The sequence below is a fragment of the Cetorhinus maximus genome, chromosome 18 (assembly GCF_964194155.1).
Source record: "Cetorhinus maximus chromosome 18, sCetMax3.hap1.1, whole genome shotgun sequence".
In the NCBI taxonomy this organism is placed as follows: Eukaryota; Metazoa; Chordata; class Chondrichthyes; order Lamniformes; family Cetorhinidae; genus Cetorhinus; species Cetorhinus maximus.
The window spans coordinates 28,952,689-28,976,866 of NC_135896.1; the positions used below are offsets into that span (position 1 = coordinate 28,952,689).

The following is a 24,178-nucleotide window of genomic DNA, read 5'->3' on the forward strand; positions in this document are numbered from 1 at the left end:
AGTGTAACTGCTTTAGTTTTGTACTGTCTCTATTTATAAAGCCCAGTATACCATTTTAACAGCTTTCTTGTCATAACACATATAAAGACAGGTGCACGAAGACTGTAACTCTCTATTCTTCCATCCCCTTTAAAATTGTTCCATCCCCTTTAAAATTGTACCATTTAGTTTACATTATTTCTCATTATTCCTAACAGAATGGATCACTTTACATTTCTCTGCATTAAATTTCATCTGCTTTGTGTCTGCACATTCACCAGACTATGTCATCTTGAAGTCTGTTACTAACCTCATCACTGTTTACTGCATTTGCAAATTTTGTGTCATCAGCTTTTATATAATGCCCTGTATACCCAGGTCAATCTGCAGAAGCTTCAATTTTATTCAGCATATCTTTCTTAATTCAATCCCTCCACTGTTTCATCATTTACAGCTCACCCACAACTGGATATTGAACAATTTTCTCCAATTAAACTCTGTGAAGACTGAAGTTGTGATCTTCTGCCCTCACTACCACTTCCTCCCCAGTATTCTTTTTTCAGCAATCTCGTCATTGTATTTGACCCCGAGCCAAGTTTCTGATGCTCGTTCATCCACTTCCACATCAACTGACTCATTACATTGCTGCTGCAATCTTCTTCATGGCCAGGATTTTTCAGGCGGGGGCAGGCCCAATACGCCGGCATGTAAAATGACGCGCGATGTCAGGCGTGCGTCCTGACGTCATCACATTGTCTCGATGTTTCATTTGAGAGGCACACGCCAGAGTCAGCTGCATGCCCACTGATATTTAAAAGTCCTATTAAGGCCATTAATGAAGTAATTAAGTTCAACTTTATACTGCCCTTCCCAACCTTACGGTTGGCAGGCAGGCAAAAAGGCCAAGCAGCCTTTACGTTTTTTTAGGAAACCTCATCCATGAGCAGGATGAGGTTTCCTAAAACTTATGAAAAATGACAATCACATGAGGGGACATGTTTCATTAAATTTTCATTGTTTTATTTTTTTAACAATCACTTCAATCTCCCTGAGGCAGCATGCGCGTGAAAGAGTGCTGGACACGACTCTCCCTCCTTCCCCCCACCCGCAAAATATAGCGCTCAGCACTACTGCTTGCCCGCCCATGTAAAATGACAGTGTGGAGCCGATCACGGGTGGCACTGCCGAGCCCACCCAACGTGGGAAAAATTCTGCCCAATGTCTTTGGGATAGAATTGGAAGTCTGAAGTAACCAATCAGCCTCCCATCCTCCACTCATTCAAAACTCTGTTGCCTATATATTCATACTATTACCCAAATTCTTTCTGGCCTACATTTCCCTAGTGTATAATTCTCATCATGTTTAAAACCCTTTGTGGCCTTGGCACTCCAGATTTCTAACTTTCAAACCTGCACTCATTCCCCTGACGAGACTGACCTTTTGTGCATCTCTCTTCCTCCCTCCCTCCCGATCCCATTAGTGGCTATGCCTTTAGTTGTCTAGTTACTGTTTGGAATTTCCACTAAACTTTTATCACCCTTTTGTTCTTCAAGACTCTAATCAAGCTTTTGATCATCCATCCTAAGATCCCTTTCTTGGCTTAGCCTCCATTTTTGTCTGGTTATACACATGAAGTGCCATGGGATGTTTTACCACCTTTTTAAAGGTACTAATTCAATGCAAGTTGTTATAACACACTGCATAATTGGTAGGAAAGAACAAAATTTAATCCTGTTCCTATGCTGCAGAGGGAGCACCCCAGAATAGCAATACCTGTTTGGAGAAAATAGGTTAAATCCAGTTTCTTTCTTACACAGGCAAAACACAAAAAGTATCTGGGTCACTCTGCCCAGATAACCAACATAAAGTTCACCAGTGGAGACAGATATGTCGTCAGTGCTGGAGGGCAGGATTGCAGGTACGATTTGACCAATTTAAAATATTTTTGCAATTTTATTCCTACAGTGAAGGTGTTTAAAAATGCAGGTAAATATTATTTGTAGCAAACGAGAAAAAAATAAGAAATTACATCTGAGGAGATTAATGTCACTTCCAGACTATACATTTCAAAAAGCAACAGACTTCTAATTGCTTTCCTTTTTTCCCCCCCACAATTTCAGTTTGTTTGTCTGGAAATGTTTATGAAAATACTAACAAAAAGAATGCAAATGGCCATGAAACAGAGCTTGGATCATGAGAAGAATCAAGAAATTCAATGAAAAAAATCCCAGGAAAAGCTCAACGTATGAAAATAAGGCAGCTAGCACTATCTGCAAAATCAATTGAGAAGGCAGTTTGCTTTCATATAAAAATAATTTATCTATTTTGGTTTAAGGCAATTTGTCAGATTTTCTACTGCACAGCCAAGTGTACATTGACGCAGTTGTAACAGTATTCAAATCAATCATGGATTTTAGGGCAGAGCTTGTATTCTAACTTCAATACTGATGTACAAATTACTTTGACCATTCTACATCTATGGTCCTGTTGTCAAGGACAGAATTCCTGAACAATCATGTGGCAATGCCATGAAAATGGTTAATTGAGTTCTATCAATACACAAAAACTAACTTTAATATGCTGTAAGTATACTGCTAGATATAACAAAAGCTTAATACCTTCACAATGTTGTGCTGTAGCTGATTTGGTAAGTAGCCTTAAGACATTTATAGTGAATTTGTGCTTTTCCAAATTTTGCAATGCTGCTGACAGTGTTCTGAACAAACAAAATAGTATCTAGTGGCCTTCATCCTGAATGTACCAGCTGAGTAATATTTTGAATCAGTGTAAAAGCTGAAGCAAGCATGCCAAAGCATACTATGCACTACTGTACCAATCACTGTGGCTACCTGAACAATTACATTTAGTTCAGTGTAATAAAAATGGTTTGTAATTTTTATCATGTATCTGTGTTTGCAGGTATCAAATCAGCAATCCTGAAAGTTATAATTTTCCATTTATATAGTATATAAATAAAATGCAGCTTTTTGAAGCACAGTAAATGTGTGTTGCTTTGACCTGTATTCTGCATATTAACAGCATCCCAGGGTGCACTGCTATATGAAGAATCTAAAAGAATCACCAAGTTTTGAAGTGCTGCTATTTTGAATTACTGATGTCAAGCTTTAAGTAATAGCTAAACAATTTCTGTAATGTTATAATAGATGCATAATGTTTCATAGTTTAATAATCCTTTAAAAAAATTAAATACCTGTAATCCTTTAACACTCAGTATTTTATTCATCTATAATTGAAGTCCATTCCAATGGTTTATTGTTGTAAATGAATCAGCGTGATAAATTATACTGAATTAATTTAAACCTGTTTCAAGTAATTGCACTGTTGGTAACCATAATTTACTATAACTTATGCAATATCAAATGGCATTATTGTAACTTGAATACTTGAAATTGTGCATTGTGCCATTGAAGTCAATGAAGTCTAGCAATTTTTATTTCCTGATTTTGTTGTACCTCTTGTACTTCCCAATAACATTCCTGAAATTAAATGACATAAAAAGACAAATAGACAAGAAAAACCATCAACTCCCTCAGTATGGACTACTTGTAGAATGGGGAGTGCTGATGTATTGATTCGAAACAATGTGATCACACCACATACATGCTAGAGTGTAACTGGAAATGTAAAAACACTATCAAAATATTACAATTAGTATCTACAAGCGTAAATATATACAAATGTTATTTCTCAGGCACTTTTTGGCTTGAATCTTTCTAGAATTTGCAAACAAGTCACAGATTTATTCAACTTAGCCAAGACAGTAAGACACAAGCCTGGGTCTATGCAACTGGGTGACTCAGATTCTACACCCTGCAGATTTTGTGGTTAAATGCAAAATAACTTCTAAATGAACTGTACAACCAGTTGAGTATGATTTATGATACTAGCAATCATACTTTTATGCCAATAACCAAGATTCTAAGCAATTCCACAACAAAAACCAGAGTGGGCTCCTTCATTCATTAAACATGCCAGCATTTCAATAACTTCGGCTTCTAATGATTAACACTGAACAGGGCACCTCCAGATTCAGAGAACATATAACACAAATGTGTGACCGAGTTATTGAATTTAATACCGTATTTCAAGGCACTAGACAATTCGCAACTTGAACATTTTCGAAAAAGGAATTCAAAATCCAATGAAAGTAAAATAGTTATAAAATATAACATTAGAGTTGACTGAGTGTTTCTTTAGTGTGTTCTGTCACAACAAGTCACAGCAAGTGTCATTCTGTGTCCTAAACATTCACCTACTAGTTTCAAACTCCTGGGACACAGTGGCATGACCAGATCCATTGTGGGCCGGGAGGAAGGAGGGGTGGCGTGCCATATGTATCAAGACTATTTACTGTTCCTGTAATACAATTACTGTCGCAAAGGGATTTCAATACCTAATCAGTGACCAATTTTTAAAAAAATATGCTGAATGACAAAGACCTACGTGAACATAAGTTAAAAACAGAGGTGATGCAAAAAACAATACAACAGTGACTGATTCATTAAACAAGCGCCTTAATCAACTTTTACTGTAGAATCATTTTGTTGTTAACAAAAGGGGTATTACATCAGACATTGGCATTTCTCTTTGGATATTTCACCATCCAGTAGAAAACTCCAGAACAGCACAAAACACAAGTTACAAAATGCACCTTTAAAACCCACCACTGAATAATCTTAGCGACGCGGCATCTAGGTTATGGAAAAAATAATCTAGTCAAATCACACAGGAGAAAGTTACTTGTACAATTAAAATGTTTGAATCTCAATGTTAAACAATATTGGAAGGACAATAAAAAAATTGCAAAATGCTACATCTTCAAATATTTGCAGCTTTGTCATATCCATAATATGTGATCCTGCATGATCCAAACATCATTCACTGAAAAAGAGCAAAAAAAAAATGTCTTAGTAGCTATTATCCTACAGGCCCCACTTAGAAAGCTAACATTTTTTACAATTTAATTGCAAGAAAGCATTCGTGATGTTGATTTTAATTCTTCAACAGAAGCACTGCACTGATTTTGTAAATGACACGGAACTTATATTTACATAATTTACAACAGCTTTTTAATTTCCAAAGCTTTATTACCCATTTTGTTGAGATCTTGTCCATTTTAATGCATGGCGAGGAGGTAATGTTACTGCAGGATGGTAGAATGTGCAGTCAGCTCTCTTACAGTGTGTGCTGAATCGACATGGCTGGGAACAACATAACAGTAAAGTCATCATTCTCCCCTTTTATGTTCTCATTTTAACAAATCCTCTGATCTTTTCAAATTAATTTGCAAACCTTTGGATGGATAAAAGGACACTCCACTTTTTTGCAATCCGGAAAGAATCGACACAAAGAACTGCCTGGGTTTGTTGCAGGTGCTACAAAACAAGAATTTTTTTAAAGAACATTTACCGAACAAACCAGAAGTCAATAATTAAATAGGTACTTTGGTCTAGAAACAAGCAGTTATAGTGGACTTCAGTAACATAGGTACAGGCAGAGTAAACTGTCAATAATTTCCCAGTCTGCTGTACTTATATAAAAAATTTACATTGCACCCATAGCCTGTTAGGAATTTATAATGTAAAACCTACATTCACATTATAATGGAAAATGCCATTGCAAACTAGTCATGCTGTAATTACACCTACCACTGCCAACTCCCCTCCTTACAGGGGAGGCACTGCAGTACCACTACTATCAGGAGTGTAATTACAGTGTAATATGGTAGTTTTCATTATACTGTAGAGCAAGGAATTTATAATAGAAAAATAAAAATAAGGACAGATTGCAAGACTTGAAAAATTGGGGTCCAAATTACATCGGCTTGAATTATATCATGCCATCTTCAGACGGAATAGGATTAGACAACACAGAACTCAATCTCACTCCCTTTGCCCAGTGAGAATAGGACACCAGTGCTTGAAAAAGATCATACTTGAAATGATTTTAGGCCACCCAATGCCAAATGACCTTCGATCTGCAGCAGAAAATTACCCAGAATTTGGCACAAAGCTGACAAGGATGGCTGATATGGAAAGTGGAAAAGTTGATACAGATGCCGGAAGGGTTGCTCTTCAGAAGTTTGCCAATCTGTAAGGTGGTGTAGTGAGAGCTTCCACTTTGCATCTGGCCAGGGTTGACACATTTCATCTTAGTTTGGCCAAACGATGAGTGTTGTTGCAATGTCCTCCAATAGCAAAACCATATATATCTACTTCTACAAGGTTATTTCAGGATGAGTCACTATAGCACAATTTCTGCAGTTACAGCATTCAGATAAATTTCCTCATTCCTGCCAAGTTACCTTCTGGTGAGCTCAAATATTAAGATTCAAGTTTACATACATGAAGCAATATTTAACATACAAACCTGGCTGTTTAGGCACTACTGCAGTTCGTTTGCTTGCATGTGTGTATGGACAGTCTGGTCGAATACATTTGGAGTCATATTTGCAATTTGGATGTATAAACAGGCACTTGTCTCCAAATTTACACTTTGGAAATGTTCTGAGAAAAAAAATTAAAAGTTATTAGTGAACACAACGTTACTAGCGAGCAATAAAGGCTTCAATCGGTATACGAACATTACAAATGAGCTTCCAAACAAATGGTATAATTTTGAAAATAAAATGTACATTCCTCTACAGAATTTAAAATGAACTTGTTTTTCAAAAACATTCCTATTTTGTGTTTGAAATTATAAACTAAAATTTCAATATTTGTAAACAAACACAATTACAGTAAATTTACACTTTTATACAGGCAGTCATTTCATTTAGAGGCTGGGAGATTGGCATCCAATAAGACTGCTCCTTGTGTGTACACCACTAAATCTGATTCCCCTAACAGAAAAATTGTAGACTGAGTTATTTTGAGAGTTTAAGAACCTGCTGCTGGGATGAGGGAGGCAGATTTAGTTGTTTAAACACGGAGTCAGCTCATAGACACTTGGAACCTGAACTAAGTGAGAGGCAGCATAAAAGCAATGCAAGGGTACTTTCAATAATGTGGCAGAATTACACAAGTATTTGGGACCAAATTATACTAGAGCTTGAGAGAATATATTATTTTTGGGGAATATTTTTGGGGAATATGGTGTTATTCTGTGAAGGAGGCTGTGTGTCTGTAAATGATTTAATTAAGCTGGGGTAAAGTCAATAGAAGACAGATTACCTCGGGGTGGGGGGGGGGGGGGGTTTAAAACATGAAAGGATAGAGGCATTAGGTTTGAAGTGCAAATGAATAGGTTGGATCTAACATTTGCATTTTTAGATTAGTTGAGAGTTCATTTGAATATCAAAGGGAAGTCTGAGGTGTCAAGAAACATGAATGCATCTTGCAGAGATTCCGTAGGTAAAGGGCATATTACATTTTATTGACCCAAAAGCAGACAAAAATAGAAACATGAAAGATTTTATCTTTGGAAGGATTTGAGTTTCAAAGAGGTGCGAGAACAATGGAACATGAGATGAAAGAGGGGAAAAAGGTATTTTAGAGTTACTGCAGAGAGCTTAGGGGCAGTTGTTAGATGTTGGCTGTGTGAGAAAAATCTCTTGAAACAGCTCTGGGTTGGGAGAAGATACAGTTTGAATCAGCCATCCAGTCAAGCCAGAAACGTCTTGGGCTGCTCAAAGCAATCGTGTTCTGAAGTTTTGTATTTCCACAGCAGAGTGGGAGTGTTTAACTGGTTGTGTGATATGCCTTTATTAAAAGCTACAGCAGTTTGCCTTGGGTAATATTACTGGATTTTTAAGTTAAACATCTATAAGGGACTGTTACCTGGAAGATGTTTACTTGTGGGTCTGACCAAGTAAGGAGTCTTTTAGGGGAATGTTTTGTAAGACTAATTTTTAACTGCACAACTGTAATTTTGTTTGCTTAAGTTTCCTTTTATTCTTGTTAATAAAACCTTTACTTTTGATTTTTAAAATCCCAAAGGTGTTACCAACTTCTTGCTGCTGAGATCAATATGTTTTCTTCTCGTTTTCCGAATACAAAAAAAGGGTATGGCCTGTCAGCCAAATTTCCCTCTGGGATTTGGTTTGTGCAGCAATTAACATCGGCTATGGTCATAACAAACCTGTTATTCCAGTACAATGCTGCATGGATCAAGTAACTGAGTTAACTTTTTTGCAATATAGTGCATGCAAAAAAAGCTCTAACAAATCTATAACTGATCAGAATAGGTCTGTGGATGTGGAAAACTTTAGGGGATTTCATTTTGATGTACACATATATAGTTCTTTCTTCTCCCCCTCAAATCACCATAATCTGTAAATATAGATCAGACTGAAGGTAGAGAGTTGAGAGAAGGGATCGAAGAAGCCCACTTAATAGTATATTTAAATCTGACAAAGGGTTAGTGAGGGAGGCTCTTGTCTGGGATGGTGCATGACCTTTGGAGAGACTAATGTTAAGAAACGCCATAGTTCCTCTAGATTTAGAGATGTCCCTGATAATAGTTTATTGGATGATTTTACCTACATTTGGGATAGGGTCTGTTAACAGTGAAGAAAGTTATAGCTTTAAAATAGGATTCCCATTACCGCAGGTGATGTTCACCAATGTCTCTAAACAAGTATTTTAAAATCAGCTTTGTGCAGAGACTGTAAACAGTCCAAATAAAACTTGTAAACATCATCTTTAATAATTAGTGATATCCAGATAACCTAAAGACATTTGTGTAGATACATTTCCATCTGTATTCAAATACAAAATTTAATTCATCAACAAGACAGACATCACTGGCTGATTACACAGATGACCATTTTGTCTGCTTACACTGCTGCTACATCAATATAAAATTGGCCCTGCAGAAGAAAATTTTAACATGGTAAATTGACTGCAACTACTTCAACAGTTTTGTATGCCCATACAAAAGGTCAAAGCAACATCATCACAGTGAATTACAGTCTCTGATGGACAGTTCGTCTCAAAAGTTTATCACACCATCCTCCTTCACTGTCGTCCAGCTGAGTGGGACTGCTCTCACCTAGTTTCATTCTTACCTATTTAACTGCAGTCAGAGAATTACTTGCAATGGCTTCTCCTCCTGCTTCCACATCATTTACCTCTGGTGTCCTTCAATCTATCCTTGGTCCCCTCCTATTTCTCATTTACATGTTGTCCTTCAGTGACATCATTTGAAAGCACAGCATTAGTATGCTGTATGACACCCAGCTCTACTTCACACCGCCTCTTAACTCATCCGCTGTTGTTAAATTATCAGGCTACGTATCCAACAATACTGGATGAGCAGAAATTGAGAAAAATTGGTAAGGCTGAAGCCATTGTTTTTAATTCCTGCACCAAACTCTGTTTTCTAGCTACCAACTCAATCCCTCTCCTTGGCAACAGCCTGAGATTAAGCCAGTCTCCCTGCAGCCTTGGTATTGCATCTTATCCTGAGATGGGCTTCCAATCTCATGTGTGTGTCATCACTAAGGCTGCCCATTTCTGCCTCCGTACCATCATCAAACTTCACCCCATCTCAGTTCATCTGCTACAGAAACCCTCATTCATACCTTGGTTATCTCTGGACTTGACTATTCCAATACACTTCTGGTTGGCTTACCACATTCAACCCTCAAACTTAAGGTCACTCAAAACTCTGCTGCTTATAGCTCAACTCACAGCAAGTACTGATCTATTATCCCTGTGCTCTCTGACCTACATTGGCTCCCGATCAAGCAACGTCTTGATTTTAAAATTCTCATCCTTGTTTTCAAATCGCTCCATGGCTGCTCCCTCCTTCAGTCCCAACTCTGATATCTGCACTCCTCTTATTTGAGCATCCCTGATTTTAAACTGCTTCAAATTGGTGGCCGCCCCTCCAGTTGTCTAGGCCCTAAGCTCTGGAATAACCTCCACTCACCCCTCTGCCTTTCTACCTCACTTTTCTCCTTTAAGGCACTCCTTTTACTTAACTTTTTGACCAAGCTTCAGGTAATCTTACCTAATACCGCCTTATGTGGCTTTATCATACTTTGTTTTGTAACACCCTTGTGAAACACCTTGAGATGTTTTGTTACTTTAATCACTCGCCACCACTGTGCAAATAAACTAATTCTACAGCAGATTTCAAACAAAATTTTCGCACTTGAGACATCCATTTCTTATTCCATGCACATCCCTAGTGCATATCCAAGTACCAAGAGTTTAGTAGTGGGTGAATCCAAGTCAGCATCAAAACTGTCCACAAGGAAGCTCTTGTCAACTCAATGTTTTATTTTGTAGATTAGCCCTCAAATCACAACTGGGACCAGCTCCATATTGAAAAATCATTAATTCAGACAAATTTACTGTAATTTATCTGGAGTCATTGTTAAATTATTTTTAAAATTCTTCTGTTAATCAAATTAAAACAATAATAAAATCAAAGCCAGCGAAGTAACATCAATAGCTCCCTTGATTTTCTCATACATTTTTTAGTCCTCTTCAAAGAGTGCTGAGTTAATAAATACAAATGTAGTCCAGCATTGAAATAAAACTCATTTCTAGCTTACATTTAATTAACCCTCAAAACTGAAGACTGAAAGAAACATCCACTAAAAGTTAAATAGAGAATCCTGATTGTCATAAAATATTAATAAGTATTGTGGGCTTTTTCTTGAAAGGTACTCACTTGCATGAAGCTACAGGATGATGATACATACATTCATCACCATTTTTACATGCAGGCCAGTACTTGCATCGCTCTAGAACTTTCTGCCGCTTTACTTGAAAGTCATTGTCATCAATCTCTTCTAAAGTAGAAAATGAAAAGAACATGATTTAATATATTCAGCTCGCATTGAATATATGCATTCCAACACTAGATTCTTATTTTTAAGTATTAATGAATTCTGTCAATGTATATCTGATGACTTATTAACTAAAGATACTGTTTTTCAAAAAGATTTCCCAAGCAACAGCTCAGCATAAATAGATTATTTTTAATGATTCAGAATTTTTAAAAGTTAACTTTTTTTATTCATTCATGGCATGGGACATCACTATCTACACCAGCATTTATTGTCCATCCCTAATTACCCTTGAGATGGCAGTGAGCTGCCGTCTTGAACTTCTGCAGTCCATGTGGTGTAGGTACATCCACAGTACTGTCAGAGAGAGAATTCCAGAATTTTGACCCAGTGACAGTGAAGGAATGGTGATACATTTCCAAGTCAGGATAGCGTGTGGCTTGGAGGGCAACTTCCAGATGTTCCCATGCATCTGCTGCCCTTGTCCTTCTAGATAGTAGTGGCCATGGGTTCGGGAGGTGAGGTCTAAAGAGCCTTGGTGAGTTCTTGCAGTGCATCTTGTAGATGGTACACACTGCTACCATTGTGCGTCAGTGGTGGAGGGAGTGAATGTTTCTGGATGGGGTGCCAATCAAGCAAGCTGCCTTGTCCTGGATAGTGTTGTGCTTCTTGAGAGTTGTTGGAGCTGCACTCATCCGGGCAAGTGGAGCATATTCCATCGCACTCCTGACTTGTGCCTTGTAGATGGTGGACAGGCTTTGGGGAATCGGGTGGTGAATTACTTGCTGCAGGATTCCTAGCCTCTCACCTGCTCTTGTAGCCACAGTATTTATATGACTAGTCTAGTTCAGTGTCTGGTCAATGGTAACCCACAGCATGTTGATGGTGGGGCACTCAGTGATGGTAATGCCACTGAATGTCAAGGGGCGATGGTTAGTATCTCCCGTGGGAGATGGTCATTGTCTGGCACTTGTGTGGTGTGAATGCTACTTGCCAGCCCAAGCCTGGGTATTGTCCAGGTCTTGCTACATTTGGACATGGGCTGCTCCAATATCTGAGGAGTGAACATTGCACAGTGAACATCACCACACCTGACCTTATGCTGGAAGCAAGGTCATTGAAGAAGTAGCCGAAGACGGATGAGCCTAGGGCACTACCCTGAGGAGCTCCTGCAGTGATGTCCTGGAACTGAGACGATTGACCTCCAACAACCACAACCATCTTCCTTGCGCTCGGTATGACTCCAACCAGCGGTGAGTTTTCCCCTGATTCCTAGTGACTCCAGTTTTGCTAGGGCTCCTTGAAGGCACACTTGGTCAAATGCTGCCTTGATGTCAAGGGTAGTCACGCTCACCTCACCTCTGGAGTTCAGCTCTTTTGTCCATGTCTGAACCAAAGTTGTAATGAGGTCAGGAGCTGAGTGATAAGCCACAATTGCCTCCAGCTAAAGACAGAATGCGTAATCTTTTATTCCTGCCCCAAACTCCACATCCTTGCAACCAATTCCATCTCACTCTTCAGCCACTGTCTCAGGCTGAATCAGGCTGCTGCAATCTCAGCATCCAATTTGACCAGAGTTGAGCTTCTGATTTCTTCATCGCCAAGGGTCACCTGCTTCATCTTCAGAACTGTGTTGCCTCCACCTATCTCCTGTTCAAATCCCCATCCTTGCTTTTATTACATCAAGACTCAGCTACTCCAATTCTCTCCTGGCTGACCTTTTCTCCAGCCTTCATAAACCTAATGTCATCTAAAACTCTGCTGCTCGCACTTTTCCCCAGCAATATCTTTTTTGTGCTTAACACAGGTTTCCAGAGAAGGAAATCGATTCAGGATTGACCAACTTTTTAGAATGGAGCAAAATTAATGTTAGTTAAGGCACTGAGACTGGACCCTCAGCTCAGAAAGGAAGGAGGGAAAAAAGGAGAGCAGTAGTGATAGGGGATTCGATAGTTAGGGGACAGATAAGAGGTTCTGTGGGAGAGATCGAGAATCCCGGATGGTCTGTTGCCTCCCTGGTGCCAGGGTCCGCGATATCTTGGATCGAGTTCTCAGTATTCTCAGGAGGGTGAGCAGCCAGATGTCGTGGTCCATGTAGGGACCAATGACGTGCATAGGAAGGAGGAGGAGGTCCTGCAAAGAGAGTTTAGGGAGTTAGGTGCAAAGTTGAAGGACGGGACATCCAGGGTTGCGATCTCAGGAATGCTACCCGTGCCACGTGCTAATGAGGCTAGAAATAGGAAGATAATGCAGCTAAATACGTGGCTAAGGAGATGGTGCAGGAGGGAGGGCTTCATGTTTCTGGACAATTGGGCTCTGTTCCAGGGAAGGTGGGACCTGTTCCGACGGGACGGTTTGCACCTGAACTGGAGGGGGACTAACATCCTTGCGGGTAGGTTTGCTAGTGCTGCTCCGGGGCGTTTACACTAGATTTGCAGGGGGAGGGGAACCAGAGTGTTAGAGCAGATAGTGAGGTGGAGGAGGATAAAAGTCAAGCGAGGAATGCATGTATAGACAGAAATCAAAGGTTTGTACGTGATAGAGATGTTCTCAGGTGCATCTATCTCAATGCAAGGAGTATTGTTGGAAAGGCAGATGAGCTTAGGACGTGGATTGGCACGTGGGAGTACGACACTATTGCTATTAGTGAGACTTGGTTGCAGGTGGGGCAGGACTGGCAGCTCAATGTTCCGGGGTTCCGTTGTTTCAGACGTGATAGAGGGGGAGGGATGAAAGGGGGAGGAGTGGCATTACTAGTCAGGGAAAATATCACAGCTGTGCGTAGACAGGACAACCCGGAGGGCTCGTCTACAGAGGCCATATGGGTGGAGCTGAGGAACGGGAAAGGTGTGACCACACTAATAGGGTTGTATTATAGACCGCCCAATAGTCAGAGAGAATTGGGGGAGCAAATCCGTAGAGAGATAGCATTCCGATGTAAGAAACAGAAAGTTGTGATAGTAGGAGATTTTAACTTTCCCAATATTGACTGGGATTCATACTGTAAAAGGGCTGGATGGCTTGGAGTTTGTCAAATGTGTTCAGGAAAGTTTCCTAAATCAATATATAGAGGTACCAACGAGAGAGGATGCAATACTTGATCACCTATTAGGGAACCAGACAGGTCAGGTAACAGAAGTATGTGTAGGCGAACATTTTGGGTCCAGTGACCACAATGTCATTAGTTTTAAGTTAATTATGGATAAGGATAGGCCTGGTCCTCGAGTTGAGATTCTAAATTGGAGAAAGGCCAATTTTGTGGAAATGAGAAATGATCTAGGAAGAGTGGATTGGGATAAGTTGTTTTCTGGCAAGGATGTGTTCAGTGAGTGGAAGGCATTCAAAGGCGAAATTTTGAGAGTGCATAGTTTGCATGTTCCTGTCAGGATTAAAGGCAAAGTTAACAGGCATAGGGAACCTTGGTTTTCAAGGGATATTGGTGATCTGGTTAAGAAGAAGAGAGAGGTGTGTAGCAGGTATAGGCAACAAGGAGCAAATGAGGTACTTGTAGAGTATAGAAAATGTAAGAAAATACTAAAGAAGGAAATCAGGAAGGCAAAAAGACATGAGGTTGCTTTGGCAGATAATGTGAAGGTAAACCCGAAGGGTTTCTACAAGTATATTAAGAGTAAAAGGATAGTAAGGGACACAATTGGTTCCCTTGAAGATCAGAGTGGTCGTCTATGTGTGGAACATCACGAGATGGGGGAGATCTTAAACAGTTTTTTTGCATCAGTATTTACTCAGGAAACCGGGATAGTGTATAAGGAAGGAAGGGAAACAAGCAGTAGTGTCATGGAACATATAGAGATTAAAGAGGAGGAGGTGCTTGCTGCCTTACAGCGAATAAAGGTAGATAAATCCCCTGGGCCTGACATGATATTCCCTCGGACCTTGAGGGAGGCTAGTGTAGAAATTGCAGGGGCCCTGGCAGAAATATTTAAAATGTCCTTAGCCACGGGTGAGGTGCCGGAGGATTGGAGGGTAGCTCATGTTGTTCCGTTGTTTAAAAAAGGCTCCAAAAGTAAACCAGGTAATTACAGGCCAGTGAGCCTGACGTCAGTAGTAGGTAAATTATTGGAAGGTGTTCTGAGAGATCGGATATACAATTATTTGGACAGCCAAGGGCTGATTAAGGATAGTCAGCATGGCTTTGTGCGTGGTAGGTCGTGTTTAACGAACCTTGTAGAGTTTTCCGAGGAGGTTACCAAGAAAGTAGATGAAGGAAAGGCTGTGGATGTTGTCTACATGGACTTTAGTAAGGCCTTTGACAAGGTCCCACATGGGAGGTTAGTTCAGAAGGTTCAGACACTTGGTATCCATGGAGAGGTTGTAAACTGGATTCGAAATTGGCTGTGTGGGAGAAGACAGAGAGAGTGGTAGTGGATGATTGCTTCTCAGACTGGAGGCCTGTGACTAGTGGTGTGCCTCAGGGATCTGTGCTGGGACCATTGTTGTTTGTAGTCTATATAAATGATCTGGATGATAATGTGGTAAATTGGATCAGCAAATTTGCTGATGACACTAAGATTGGAGGCGTTGTGGACAGGGAGGAAGGCTTTCAAAGCTTGCAGAGGGATCTGGACCAACTGGAAAAATGGGCTAGAAAATGGCAGATGGAATTTAATGCAGAAAAGTGTGAGGTGTTGCATTTTGGAAGGACAAACCAAGGTAGGACATACACAGTAAATGGTAGGGCACTGAGGAGTGCGGAGGAACAAAGGGATCTGGGAGTTCAGATATATAATTCCCTGAAAGTGGCGTCACAGGTAGACAAGGTTGTAAAGAAAGTTTTTGGCATACTGGCCTTCATAAATCAAAGTATTGAGTATAGGAGTTGGGATGTTATGGTGAGGTTGTATAAGACATTGGTGAGGCCAACTTTGGAGTATTGTGTGCAGTTCTGGTCGCCTAACTACAGGAAGGATATCAGTAAGATTGAGAGAGTGCAGAGAAGATTTACTAGGATGTTGCCGGGTCTTCAGGAGTTGAGTTACAGGGAAAGATTAAACAGGTTAGGACTTTATTCCTTGGAGCGTAGAAGAATGAGGGGAGATTTGATAGAAGTTTACAAAATTATGAGGGGTATAGACAGAGTAAATGCGAGCAGGCTCTTTCCACTTAGATTAGGAGAGATAAACACGAGAGGACATGGCTTTAGGGTGAAAGGGGAAAGGTTTAGGGGGAACTTCTTCACTCAGTGGTGGGAGTGTGGAACGAGCTGCCATCTGACGTGGTAAATGCGGGCTCACTCTGAAGTTTTAAGAACAAATTGGATAGAAACATGGATGGGAGAGGTCTGGAGGGTTATGGACTGGGTGCAGGTCAATGGGACTAGCGGAATAATATTTCAGCACAGACTAGAAGGGCCGAATGGCCTGTTTTTCTGTGCTGTAGTGTTCTATGGTTCTAAGGAAGATTGTGGACAATAGATCTATTAAAAGCATTGTTTCTCTGTTCCTGCCCAACTCCTCCAGGAGGTAAGGGAAGGAAAATAAATTAGTATAAGCAGGGAATTACAGGTTTTGTGGGCTATGAATGAATCAGACCTGACAGAGCGAAAGGTATTTCCTGAGTCTGGATTTCATGTTCTTTAAAAAGAATTCCAAAAATCTTGAACTCTCAGAATTGTTACAGTGTAGGAGGCAGCCATTTGGCCCATTGTGTCTGTACTAGCTCTCCGAAACAGCAATTCACTTATTGCCATTCTCCCCGTAACCTTTCATATCCTTTTCAGATAAGAGTCTAATTTCCCTTTTGAATGCTTTAGTTGAACCTGCCTCCACCTCTCTCAGGCATTGCATTCCAGGCTTTAACGACTCAATGCGTGAAAAAGTTTTTTCTGAAATCGCTTTTGCTTCTTTTGCCAATTATTTTAAACCTATGCCCACTCAATGATTAGACAATTACCATCAGACTCTCTCAACGGCTGAGCAGCATTCGGTATCGATAATCTGTATTTCCTTCCTGCCTCTTGCAAAAGACCACCTTGCTCCATTGACTCAGTCTCCTCGTCTTGTTCTGAACTATATCCAGGAGGACTTGGAATGCCATCCAATGTCACAATAAATTTAGGACTTGATTCCTCAGAGTCATGTTGATCTCTAGTAAAGAAATTTTAAAAACACAAAAATTAATAACAGGGTTAATTGAGCTTTTTTAAAAAGTTATATATTATGCAAGACATACTGGAACAGGGCATGTGATCCAATATAGGTATAACAAAAATGTTTCTGTATAGCAGCTCAGCAATTCCCATAGGGGAAGATGTTTTAATAGCGAAATGAGTCATTGCTTAAGTGATTTTACACCTGATGAACATAACCACTAGAGGCTCATTCTTCTTGTGGTTGCTTAAAAAGGCTAATCGGAGAGGACTTTTCGAGGTGAGGTCAGATTTGATTAATTGAATTTTTCAAGGAAATCAGATCATGGAATAGAATGCAATAGTGTTGCACATATGGATTTTGAAAAGGTACTTATTACCCACAAAAGGGACTTATTGTGAAAGTTAAAAAGAAATGTAGCCATGTGAATCTATGATTAGGTGACAGAAAGCAGAGTGCACAGATAATAGGGTGCTCGGATTGGTGGATGTGAATAGCCATGTGTCCAGAGATCTCGTTGGAATCCCTTTACTGATATAAAACAGAGGAAGATACAGACTATGGAGAGAGAGCAATGTAATGAAATTAAGTTTAAATTGCTCTCGCAAAGTGCTGACAGGTACTAAAGGGAAAATGGTCTCCCATGCAATAAACATATAAATGACCTAGATATGAACATAAGTTTGATTATATGTAATCTGATTATATGTAATCAAATGCATTCTGAAGAGCAGAAGTGATTTTGGAAAGACAGACAAGTAACTGAGTGGAAAAGACAAGAAAGGGGGTTGTTTGGCAGATGCAATTCCATATAAACTAGGACATTTTTGGGGAACCAGAAAAAGAGTGAAACAAAGTGTCTTACAACATTTTGGGACTTTTGCATATTCGGCCTGAGAGTGGTTGCTATGAAGGCTAGCTTCCTGTGAATAACAGCGTATCTTATGATTTAATATTTACAGACAGTTTAGGATGTTAGTTAAGATGCAACTATACATGGAACAAACTATTAAACTATGTAATTTTGCACTTTGCATTAGCTTTGAGACAATAAGATTGGTTGGGTAGGGTCCTATTATGATAAAAGAGTTTTCATTCAATGCACCCAGCAAGCAGCTTGGCTGAGAATACAAGTGCTAAAAGCTCCCAACTTGAAGGAGCAGCATCTTGTTCAATATTGTATTTCTCACCAGCAGCTTGATAGTCCAAGGAGGGAGGGAGGGTGGGTTTGGAGGACTGTCGTTTTTATCTTTCTCGTGATAGATGCAGTTTTAATCATTTAGTTGGTACTTTGATGAGAAGAGTGGCCTTGGGCTGGCATCCTATTTTCTCGAGTGTCTGTAGGATTTGGCTTCTGTTGCAGTGGTGACTTCCACAGTGCTCAGATGTCTGAAAGAATGTTTGAGAGTTTCTTGTGGATTGCAGGAGGATTTCCTCTTTGTGCTGGTGAGCTGTAATTGCTATGTGCTGGGATGAGGGCAAGGCGGGTTAGGTAAATTTCTGCCCATCAGGAAACTCCTGTCTGTTTCTAGGAAATCAATGGGGAGGGAGGAACTTTGTTGAAATTTGGAGAGTCAAACCAGCTCTGTTCAATAGTTCGGCTTCAGTGGGTTACTGGATACTGCCAGAGGCCTTGCACTTATGAAGCAGTTCAGGGAATATGTTTGTGGAAATGGTGAGATACTAGCACTACAAGCACATAGCACACTTGACTCTTGCTCAGGACCTTATAGTCTAAATTATACGAACGGTTAACGCCGGCAAGAAATTTTGCTCACAACAACTGCTGAGTAAAAAAGCACAGCTACACAGCCCACATTTTTTTGTCAATTGTTGTCAAGGATCTTCGTTACTGGTATGTACTTGGAAATCTTCCCCTATAATTTCTTTGACTTGAAAGTTGTGTAGAAAGAGTAACAAAGGCTCTTGGGCAGTGCAGGTCCATGGGCACAGAAGCCAGTGTTCTGTGAACTCTGTCAAGTTAGGAAGAATTTGAGGGTAGATGTTGGATGATAGATATTGGTCTGCTTTTTTCCAATACTTCAGGGCAGCTGGAAGGAATTTTATTGCAGCGTCGATGCCGCATTATCTGGGGTTTCCAGTAGTTATCATAGCCCTGTTTTTTGCAGACATGGTTTCCAGCTTACTTGAGTGTTACATTTAGGTGGTTACATTGCACATCTTGCTGATTTTTACAGGGCAGAAGCTAGAAAATTCTTATCTGGTTGCTTCCACTGTAACACAACTGGAAGGTCCACTCTCTCTGCCCACCTTTAAGCACTGGAATTGCTTCAGCCAGTTTGTGTTAACTTGCAAGACTGCTCCACATTAGTAAGCCTTAAGACATTGAAGGACTGAAACTTGGTAAAGTGGGAGAGCAGTAAGATGGTTTCACATCGTCAGCGATTTTTATAATATATTTGAAAGCTGTTTGCAGCAGTGTGCCTGATTGTGTTCTAACAGTCCCAAGAGTTATCACCTTAGTGGGCTGTGCCTTTGACTGCAGGCACGAGAAGGGGGGGGGGGGGAGGAGGGGAAGAAAGAGAGAGCGCGTGCGCGCGAGAGATAGCACAAGACGAGAGAGCGAGAGCATGAGACAGAGACAGAGGACACTGAGGCGAAGAGAGAGAGGTGCAGAGCGAGAGAGGGGCGCGGAGAGAGAGAGAGGGGCACGGAGAGAAAGAGAGAGGGAGAGAGAGAGAGAGAGGCAGAGAGACAGAGAGAGAGAGAGAGAGGCAGAGAGACAGAGAGAGAGAGAGGCAGAGAGAGAGAGAGAGAGAGAGGCAGAGAGAGAGGCAGAGAGAGAGGCAGAGAGAGAGAGGCAGAGAGAGAGAGGCAGAGAGAGAGAGGCAGAGAGAGAGAGGCAGAGAGAGAGAGAGAGAGAGGCAGAGAGAGAGACAGAGAGGCAGAGAGAGAGAGAGAGAGGCAGAGAGAGAGACAGGCAGAGAGAGAGAGACAGGCAGAGAGAGAGAGAGAGAGAGGCAGGCAGAGAGAGAGAGGCAGGCAGAGAGAGAGAGACAGGCAGAGAGAGAGAGACAGGCAGAGAGAGAGAGACAGGCAGAGAGAGAGAGACAGGCAGAGAGAGAGAGACAGGCAGAGAGAGAGAGAGACAGGCAGAGAGAGAGAGAGACAGGCAGAGAGAGAGAGAGACAGGCAGAGAGAGAGAGACAGGCAGAGAGAGAGAGACAGGCAGAGAGAGAGAGACAGACAGGCAGAGAGAGAGAGACAGACAGGCAGAGAGAGAGAGACAGACAGGCAGAGAGAGAGAGACAGACAGGCAGAGAGAGAGAGACAGGCAGAGAGAGAGAGACAGGCAGAGAGAGAGAGAGAGACAGGCAGAGAGAGAGAGACAGGCAGAGAGAGAGAGAGAGAGAGAGGCAGAGGGAGGCGCAGAGAGAGAGAGGGAGACGCAGAGAAAGAGAGAGAGGCAGAGAGAGAGAGGCAGAGGGAGGCGCAGAGAGAGAGAGAGGCAGAGGGAGGCGCAGAGAGAGAGAGAGGGAGACGCAGAGAGAGGCAGAGAGAGAGAGGCAGGCAGAGAGAGAGAGACAGGCAAGCAGAGAGAGAGAGACAGACAGGCAGAGAGAGAGAGACAGACAGGCAGAGAGAGAGAGACAGACAGGCAGAGAGAGAGAGACAGACAGGCAGAGAGAGAGAGACAGACAGGCAGAGAGAGAGAGACAGACAGGCAGAGAGAGAGAGAGACAGACAGGCAGAGAGAGAGAGAGAGACAGGCAGAGAGAGAGAGAGAGGCAGGCAGAGAGAGAGAGAGAGAGAGACAGGCAGAGAGAGAGAGAGAGACAGGCAGAGAGAGAGAGAGACAGACAGGCAGAGAGAGAGAGACAGACAGGCAGAGAGAGAGAGACAGATAGGCAGAGAGAGAGAGAGAGACAGACAGGCAGAGAGAGAGAGAGAGACAGACAGGCAGAGAGAGAGAGACAGACAGGCAGAGAGAGAGAGACAGACAGGCAGAGAGAGAGAGACAGACAGGCAGAGAGAGAGAGACAGACAGGCAGAGAGAGAGACAGACAGGCAGAGAGAGAGAGACAGACAGGCAGAGAGAGAGAGACAGACAGACAGGCAGAGAGAGAGACAGACAGACAGGCAGAGAGAGAGAGACAGACAGACAGGCAGAGAGAGAGAGACAGACAGACAGGCAGAGAGAGAGAGACAGACAGACAGGCAGAGAGAGAGAGACAGACAGACAGGCAGAGAGAGAGAGACAGACAAGCAGAGAGAGAGAGACAGACAGGCAGAGAGAGAGACAGACAGGCAGAGAGAGAAAGACAGACAGGCAGAGAGAGAGAAAGACAGACAGGCAGAGAGAGAGAGACAGACAGGCAGAGAGAGAGAGACAGACAGGCAGAGAGAGAGAGACAGGCAGGCAGAGAGAGAGAGACAGGCAGGCAGAGAGAGAGAGACAGGCAGGCAGAGAGAGAGAGACAGACAGGCAGAGAGAGAGAGACAGACAGACAGGCAGAGAGAGAGAGACAGACAGGCAGAGAGAGAGAGACAGACAGACAGGCAGAGAGAGAGAGACAGACAGGCAGAGAGAGAGAGACAGACAGACAGGCAGAGAGAGACAGACAGACAAGCAGAGAGAGACAGACAGACAGGCAGAGAGAGACAGACAGGCAGAGAGAGAGAGACAGACAGACAAAGAACACCGAGAAAGAGAGGGAGAGACAGGAGAACACCGAGAGGCAGAAACAGGGGGACACAGAGAGAGCGAGCGAGTGTGACCGAGAGGGAGAGGGAGAGACAGACACAGAGGGACACCGAGAGCGAGAGTGAGTGAAAGAGCGAGAGACACCGAGAGCGAGAGTGAGTGAGAAAGAAAGAGCGAGACACTGAGAGCGAGAGACACCGAGAGAGTGAGAGCGAGAAAGAAAGAGCGAGAGAGTGAGTGAGAGCGAGAAAGAAAGAGCGAGAGAGTGAGTGAGAGCGAGAAAGAAAGAGCGAGAGAGTGAGTGAGAGCGAGAAAGAAAGAGCGAGAGAGTGAGTGAGAGCGAGAAAGAAAGAGCGAGAGAGTGAGTGAGAGCGAGAAGAAAGAGCGAGAGAGTGAGTGAGAGCGAGAAAGAAAGAGCGAGAGAGTGAGTGAGAGCGAGAAAGAAAGAGCGAGAGAGTGAGTGAGAGCGAGAAAGAAAGAGCGAGAGAGTGAGTGAGAGCGAGAAAGAAAGAGCGAGAGAGTGAGTGAGAGCGAGAAAGAAAGAGCGAGAGAGTGAGTGAGAGCGAGAAAGAAAGAGCGTGAGAGTGAGTGAGAGCGAGAAAGAAAGAGCGTGAGAGTGAGTGAGAGCGAGAAAGAAAGAGCGAGAGAGTGAGTGAGAGGGAGAAAGAAAGAGCGAGAGAGTGAGTGAGAGGGAGAAAGAAAGAGCGAGAGAGTGAGTGAGAGGGAGAAAGAAAGAGCGAGAGAGTGAGTGAGAGGGAGAAAGAAAGAGCGAGAGAGTGAGTGAGAGGGAGAAAGAAAGAGCGAGAGAGTGAGTGAGAGGGAGAAAGAAAGAGCGAGAGAGTGAGTGAGAGGGAGAAAGAAAGAGCGAGAGTGTGAGTGAGAGGGAGAAAGAAAGAGCGAGCGTGTGAGTGCGCGGGAGACAGCGAGCGCGCGGGAGACAGCGAGCGCGCGGGAGACAGCGAGCGCGCGGGAGACAGCGAGCGCGCGGGAGACAGCGAGCGCGCGGGAGACAGCGAGCGCGCGGGAGACAGCGAGCGCGCGGGAGACAGCGAGCGCGCGGGAGACAGCGAGCGCGCGGGAGACAGCGAGCGCGCGGGAGACAGCGAGCGCGCGGGAGACAGCGAGCGCGCGGGAGACAGCGAGCGCGCGGGAGACAGCGAGCGCGCGGGAGACAGCGAGCGCGCGGGAGACAGCGAGCGCGCGGGAGACAGCGAGCGCGCGGGAGACAGCGAGCGCGCGGGAGACACCGAGCGCGCGGGAGACACCGAGCGCGCGGGAGACACCGAGCGCGCGGGAGACACCGAGCGCGCGGGAGACACCGAGCGCGCGGGAGACACCGAGCGCGCGGGAGACACCGAGCGCGCGGGAGACACCGAGCGCGCGGGAGACACCGAGCGCGCGGGAGACACCGAGCGGTAGGCATGCGCAGAGAGCGAGCGAGAGGGAGAGGCAGAAAGAGCGAGAGAGAGGGGCAGAGAGAGAGAGAGGGGGGCAGAGAGAGAGGCAGAGAGAGGCAGAGAGAGAGAGAGGGGCAGAGAGAGAGAGAGGGGCAGAGAGAGAGAGAGGGGCAGAGAGAGAGAGAGGGGCAGAGAGAGAGAGAGGGGCAGAGAGAGAGAGAGGGGCAGAGAGAGAGAGAGGGGCAGAGAGAGAGAGAGGGGCAGAGAGAGAGAGAGGGGCAGAGAGAGAGAGGCGCAGAGAGAGAGAGAGGGGCAGAGAGAGAGAGAGAGGCAGAGAGAGAGAGAGAGGGGCAGAGAGAGAGAGAGAGAGAGAGAGGGGCAGAGAGATAGAGAGGCAGAGAGATAGAGAGGCAGAGAGAGAGAGAGAGAGAGAGAGACAGAGAGAGAGAGGCAAAGAGAGGCAGAGAGAGAGAGAGAGAGGGGCAGAGAGAGAGAGGCAGAGAGGGGGAGGCAGAGAGAGAGAGAGAGAGAGAGAGGGGCAGAGAGAGAGGCAGAGAGAGAGAGAGAGAGGCAGAGAGAGAGAGAGAGAGAGAGAGAGAGGCAGAGAGACAGAGAGAGCGGGGCAGAGAGAGAGAGAGAGGGGCAGAGAGAGAGTGAGGGGCAGAGAGAGAGTGAGGGGCAGAGAGAGAGTGAGGGGCAGAGAGAGGGGGGCAGAAGAGAGAGAGAGAGAGAGAGGCAGAGAGAGAGGCAGAGAGAGAGAGAGAGAGAGAGAGGGGCAGAGAGGGAGAGAGAGAGGCAGAGAGAAAGAGAGAGGCAGAGAGGGAGAGAGAGGGGCAGAGAGAGAGAGGGGCAGAGAGAGAGAGAGGGGCAGAGAGAGAGAGAGGGGCAGAGAGAGAGAGTGAGGGGCAGAGAGAGAGAGAGAGGGGCAGAGAGAGAGAGAGAGGGGCAGAGAGAGAGAGAGGGGCAGAGAGAGAGAGAGAGAGGCAGAGAGAGAGAGTGGCAGAGAGAGAGAGGCAGAGAGAGAGAGAGAGAGAGAGAGAGAGAGGCAGAGAGAGAGAGAGAGAGAGAGGCAGAGAGAGGCAGAGAGAGAGAGAGAGAGAGAGAGCAGAGAGAGAGAGAGAGAGAGGCAGAGAGAGAGAGAGGGGCAGAGAGCGAGAGAGGGGCAGAGAGCGAGAGAGGGGCAGAGAGCGAGAGAGGGGCAGAGAGCGAGAGAGGGGCAGAGAGCGAGAGAGGGGCAGAGAGCGAGAGAGGGGCAGAGAGCGAGAG

The 24,178-nt window shown here is 43.7% G+C and overlaps 2 protein-coding genes across 10 annotated transcripts in view; one reads left to right on the forward strand and one right to left on the reverse strand.

Moving 5' to 3' along the window:
• The window catches only part of LOC144693023 (echinoderm microtubule-associated protein-like 5), a 182,861-nt gene extending 179,879 nt beyond the window's left edge, over window positions 1-2,982 (forward strand). For all 6 annotated transcript variants that reach the window (XM_078562291.1, XM_078562294.1, XM_078562292.1 and 3 more), the window contains 2 exons: window positions 1,798-1,898; window positions 2,101-2,982. In XM_078562291.1, coding sequence (XP_078418417.1) covers window positions 1,798-1,898; window positions 2,101-2,125 — 126 coding nt within the window. In that variant the 3' untranslated portion in view covers window positions 2,126-2,982. The remainder of the gene's footprint in view (window positions 1-1,797; window positions 1,899-2,100) is intronic.
• A 214-nt stretch (window positions 2,983-3,196) lies between these two features.
• zc3h14 (zinc finger CCCH-type containing 14) overlaps window positions 3,197-24,178 on the reverse strand; it is a 57,841-nt gene continuing 36,859 nt past the window's right edge. For 3 of the 4 annotated variants that reach the window (XM_078562302.1, XM_078562300.1, XM_078562301.1), the window contains exons 12-17: window positions 16,653-16,846; window positions 10,625-10,745; window positions 6,371-6,507; window positions 5,294-5,376; window positions 5,093-5,202; window positions 3,197-4,882 (exon numbers count right to left, since the gene is read on the reverse strand). In XM_078562302.1, coding sequence (XP_078418428.1) covers window positions 4,876-4,882; window positions 5,093-5,202; window positions 5,294-5,376; window positions 6,371-6,507; window positions 10,625-10,745; window positions 16,653-16,846 — 652 coding nt within the window. In that variant the 3' untranslated portion in view covers window positions 3,197-4,875. Of the gene's footprint in view, window positions 4,883-5,088; window positions 5,203-5,293; window positions 5,377-6,370; window positions 6,508-10,624; window positions 10,746-16,652; window positions 16,847-24,178 lie in introns of those variants that run through there. The other variant, XM_078562299.1, reaches the window with a different exon arrangement.